The sequence below is a fragment of the Austrofundulus limnaeus genome, unplaced genomic scaffold (assembly GCF_001266775.1).
Source record: "Austrofundulus limnaeus strain Quisiro unplaced genomic scaffold, Austrofundulus_limnaeus-1.0 Scaffold35, whole genome shotgun sequence".
NCBI lineage: Eukaryota > Metazoa > Chordata > Actinopteri > Cyprinodontiformes > Rivulidae > Austrofundulus > Austrofundulus limnaeus.
The window spans coordinates 2793353-2797579 of record NW_013952437.1 but is presented as its reverse complement, the minus strand read 5'-3'; the positions used below and the strand labels follow the sequence as shown (position 1 = coordinate 2797579).

The following is a 4227-nucleotide window of genomic DNA, read 5'->3' as shown; positions in this document are numbered from 1 at the left end:
ATACCAAACTCAGGAATGCGGTGCTGTTGGTTGCAGTCATTGCAAACAGCTGCTGGTTGTGCCGCCACCCCCCTCACATCCTGCCTCCTCCTCCTTTCGGTCCTCCTCCTGTGGGAAGTCGGAGCGGTTGAACATGATTGGACAGAGCTGACTTCATCACGGTTCCGTTTGCTGCGTTGTCCGGAAGTTTAGTCTGATGCAACCGGTGTTTACTGTTAAAAAAAAACAGAGTATGGTTTCACAGTAACTAACTTATTAAAAATAAAAACTGTGGAAAACAAAAACAGTATTATTGTTTTACACAACATCTCATTCGAAAGTCTATTTTTTCTGCATTTGTTTTCAGTGCAAACGTCAACTATCCCTAATATTTATAATTATTTTAATAAGATGTGTCATAACAACTGGAGACTAAAAATATAACTGTGTTTTACTACTCTTTATTTTGTGAATTGCTGGGAAATACTGCCATCTGGAGCTTCAACTGTGCATTTTACTTTCTTCCAGGATGAACAGACCGATTCAGTAAAAGAGGAGCTGACGACAGCAGAAGTTTTACAGAAGGTCAAGGAGTACAATGCTCAGATCAACAGTAATCTGTTCATGAACATGGTGAGCGATTATTCACTACAAACTGAAACCTCTCTTCATAAAAATCTTCCTTTTGTTAAAAAAATGCAGTGTTTTTTATTCTCTCGTGCAGAACAAAGATGGGTCCTACACTGGCTTCGTYAAGGTGCAGTTCAAGCTGGCGCGGCCCGTGTCGGTTCCGGCTCCAAAGAAAGGAGGCCACGACGTCGGAGGGAGGAGGGCCAGCGGGGTGAAGCGTCGCACTTCCTTCTACCTGCCAAAGGATGCGTCCAAGCATTTGCACATAAGCTCCCGCACTACTTCTCGTGAGGTCATCGAGGCTTTGTTGAAGAAGTTCACCGTGGTGGACAATCCCGGCAAGTTTGCACTGTTTCAGCGCAGCGAGCGCCATGACCAAGGTATTGTTTTTTKKTTTTTTTTACTCAAAGTGATGGATCTGTTTTTCCAATTTCGGGAATTACTTTTGATTAAATGCATCCTTTTTGTCTACCTCCTGTTTTTAGTTTATGTTCGCAAGCTCTCTGATGAAGAGCGCCCCCTCCGCCTTCGTCTGTGTTCTGGGCCAAATGAAAAAGTCCTCAGTTTTTTGATCAAAGAAAATGAAACTGGTGAAGTCAATGTGAGTCTGACATTCAAATAATATTTTACATATTGTATCCCGTGAATTATGCGCAATGTGGAATCACTAAATCACCCCTTTCTCTCCACATTTACAGTGGCATGCCTTCTCCATGCCCGAGCTGAAGAACTTCCTGCTCATCTTGCACCGTGAAGAAGAGGAGCACGTCAAGCAGATAGTGCAGCGCTACGCCTCGGCTCGTGCCAAGATGCAGGAGGCTCTGTCCGGCTCGACCCCCGGCTGAAACCCACCCTCTGCTCGGGGTTCAACGTGCAACGCCTGACTGGAAGATCACGGCCGGTCGACGCTGTACGCAAGGATCCCAGATAGCACGACTGAAAAATGAACACCTCTTGATGAACGAGAGAGTGAGATAGGGCGCGAGAGAGAAAGAGCTAGCGCGTATGTGCGTGTGAAAGGTTGTGAGAAATGAGAAGTGCCTTACACCTGGAGAGTCTGATGTGCCTGGGAGAATGAGTTGAGAGGAGTGGATGCTGGCAGATGAGACGGTGGGTATGTCCATACCTAATGGACAACATTTGGACTATCCTGTACCTCAGCATAAATACTGTCAAGACCTCTGGCATTTATACGTATTCAGAAAACTTAGTTATACAGTTCTTAATGCTAAACAAATAAATAGTATATTTCTTTTTTTAAGCACTTGAAGTTATTCTTACTTTCATCAATCCACCAAAAATCCTGTTCCGTTGGTACAAAGTTTTGCTGAGAGGTATTTGGATTTTCTCTTGACCCAGTCTCAAAGATCTGCCGTGTCTCAACTCCACACCCCTGAAGGGTGCAACTCGTGATTTAGCTGCCACTTTGTGAGTATGACTGATGAATGGACATTTGTATGAAATTATGAATGTCAGATGAGCTGTGCCACAAGTCACGCTGGTTGACTGAAATCCTGAATGAAGATTGCCACACTTGCGTTGAACTGGAAGCTGCTTTTTATTCTTTGTACGTTTGTTTTTGAATCCAGCAAAATGTCTGTCTTCTGTTTTTTGTTTGTTTTTTTTCTTGTCTTTGCAATTCACTTTCTTTGTGTCTTATCTATGCACAAATGTAGCTGTCTTAAGAAATGTTGTGACGAGTGTACACTGCACTTAATAAAACTTTGCCAGAAGTTTTCTTTTTCATATATGAATATTTAATGCATAAAACTTATGTTTATATTTTAACCTTAAATGCTCGTTTGGATTATGGATAGATTATTAAGTTTGTGACACAAAAAGCTGCAACAGTGTTGGTTTTTTACATTAAGAACAACTTTTGAATTATTTACTCATGATAACACACATTAGAGAAATGATCAATTGAATAATGACTGCACATGTTACACTGGCAATGCCTAATTGGAAGAGTTATCAAAAGACATGAGAAATGCGCAGAAGTTTTCAGCAGCAGCACAGGATGTTGGGACTTTTTCTCCAAGTTTCTGTCAGATCAGCTGATCGCCTCATCCAGGCACAGACCCGCAGCAGCAGCACCCGCAGCTAGCGGAGCAGCTGGTAGTACGAGCTATGACTGCACATGTCGATGCACAAGGTGTCGGTATAATAAGGTGAGACAGTTCACGAAGCTTTTTCTTACACTGTATCTTTTATGCATGCTGTTAAACCGCCCACCTCTCCGGGTTTGTTGTCATTTAGCTAATAAAGCTAACTTGCGTCAGTGGTGGAAGCTAACAGGCTAGCTACTGGTGCAGGTACCGTTTTGTATAATCAGGTAACGTGTATGCTAGTTTGTCAAAGGGATGCTGGTGTGGAGTATAAAAGGTAGACACCAACCACGCAACAATATGTGCATTTAAGTTATTGAATGTATTAAATGTTATGCAATAAATCACTTAGTTCGTTTACTGTTATGCTAGCTTTAGCATAGCGGTATGAAATACAGCGGTGACCCTCAGGTCCAACTATCATGTTTTATCTTATAAGTTTTCAATTAGTTAAATTGGGTATGGTTTCTTCAACACCACTCYAAATGTAAAAACTATATCTAGAAGTTGAAACTGTTATTTATTTCTGTAATGTAGAATCTGGTCAAACAAAGAAATGGCTCGCGTGCCAGAAGCGGTCCCTGGACAGTCTTCATCCGGCCTGCCTTGTTCTCTAAAGGAAAGGAAACAAAAAGAGAAAAACAAAGAAAAGAAAAAACCCTTAACAATTCACAAAAACTTGTTTTCATTCATAGACATTGTGGACTGATGTAGGTCTAACCTTTGATTTAGTCACAAGGAGTTTATGCTTTGGGAGTATTGTATGCAGAGTTCCTGTGCCCACACCTGTTAAACCAGGGGTGGGCAATCCTGTCTCTGGAGGGCCATTATTATGCATGTTTTAACTTGGTTTTTTTTCTGCTCCAAGGCATCTGATTTGAATGATTAACAGGCTTCTGCAAAACTTGAAAGGGTAATTCAGACACTGAATCATGGTTATAATAGTTTTGGATTTTTCATTATAGTTTAGTTTTATTTTGTTGTGACTTTTTTAAACTTTTAATTCAGTTAGTTGCAATTAGTTTTTACAGTGGATCTGCTAGTTTTTATTTATTATTATTGCATTTTAATGCTTAGTTTTAGTTTAGTTTTTATTAGATCTAGCATTAGTTTTTCTTACAGATTGAATAAACATATTTCTCACTGCATCCTCCAGCTTGTGACGTTCCTGTGAGTTAACTAACAACAGCTATTTGGTCACTAGTTAAAGCAGTCCACTATAGCAACACCTTCCTAAAATAATTGCGTAACTCAGTTTTGCCAACTAAGGACTTGGGCGATTATTTTAGAACAATGATAATAGTTGTCACCATCTGGGACCATGAGGTAAGCTGCCCACAACAAATGTGAAACTACTCAATTGAAAAAAAGAAAAAAAAATTGACAAACACTAAAATTAAGGATATTCTATCTATAATTTTAGTTAGTTTTGTAAAAAGATTATACAGTTTTAGTTAGTTATAGTTTTTTCATTTGATTATAGTTTTTGTTTATTTTAGTTAACTAAAAT

At 39.9% G+C, this 4227-nt stretch overlaps 2 protein-coding genes across 3 annotated transcripts in view; both read left to right on the top strand.

Moving 5' to 3' along the window:
* LOC106516191 (ras association domain-containing protein 1) overlaps positions 1–2342 on the top strand; it is a 15641-nt gene extending 13299 nt beyond the window's left edge. For both annotated transcript variants that reach the window (XM_014006415.1, XM_014006417.1), the window contains 4 exons: positions 508–612; positions 704–989; positions 1095–1210; positions 1308–2342. In XM_014006415.1, coding sequence (XP_013861869.1) covers positions 508–612; positions 704–989; positions 1095–1210; positions 1308–1454 — 654 coding nt within the window. In that variant the 3' untranslated portion in view covers positions 1455–2342. The remainder of the gene's footprint in view (positions 1–507; positions 613–703; positions 990–1094; positions 1211–1307) is intronic.
* Positions 2343–2617: 275 nt separating this feature from the next.
* The window catches only part of tusc2a (tumor suppressor 2, mitochondrial calcium regulator a), a 6991-nt gene continuing 5381 nt past the window's right edge, over positions 2618–4227 (top strand). The window contains exon 1 of the mRNA XM_014006418.1: positions 2618–2780. The gene's annotated coding sequence lies outside the window, so the exon portion shown is untranslated. The remainder of the gene's footprint in view (positions 2781–4227) is intronic.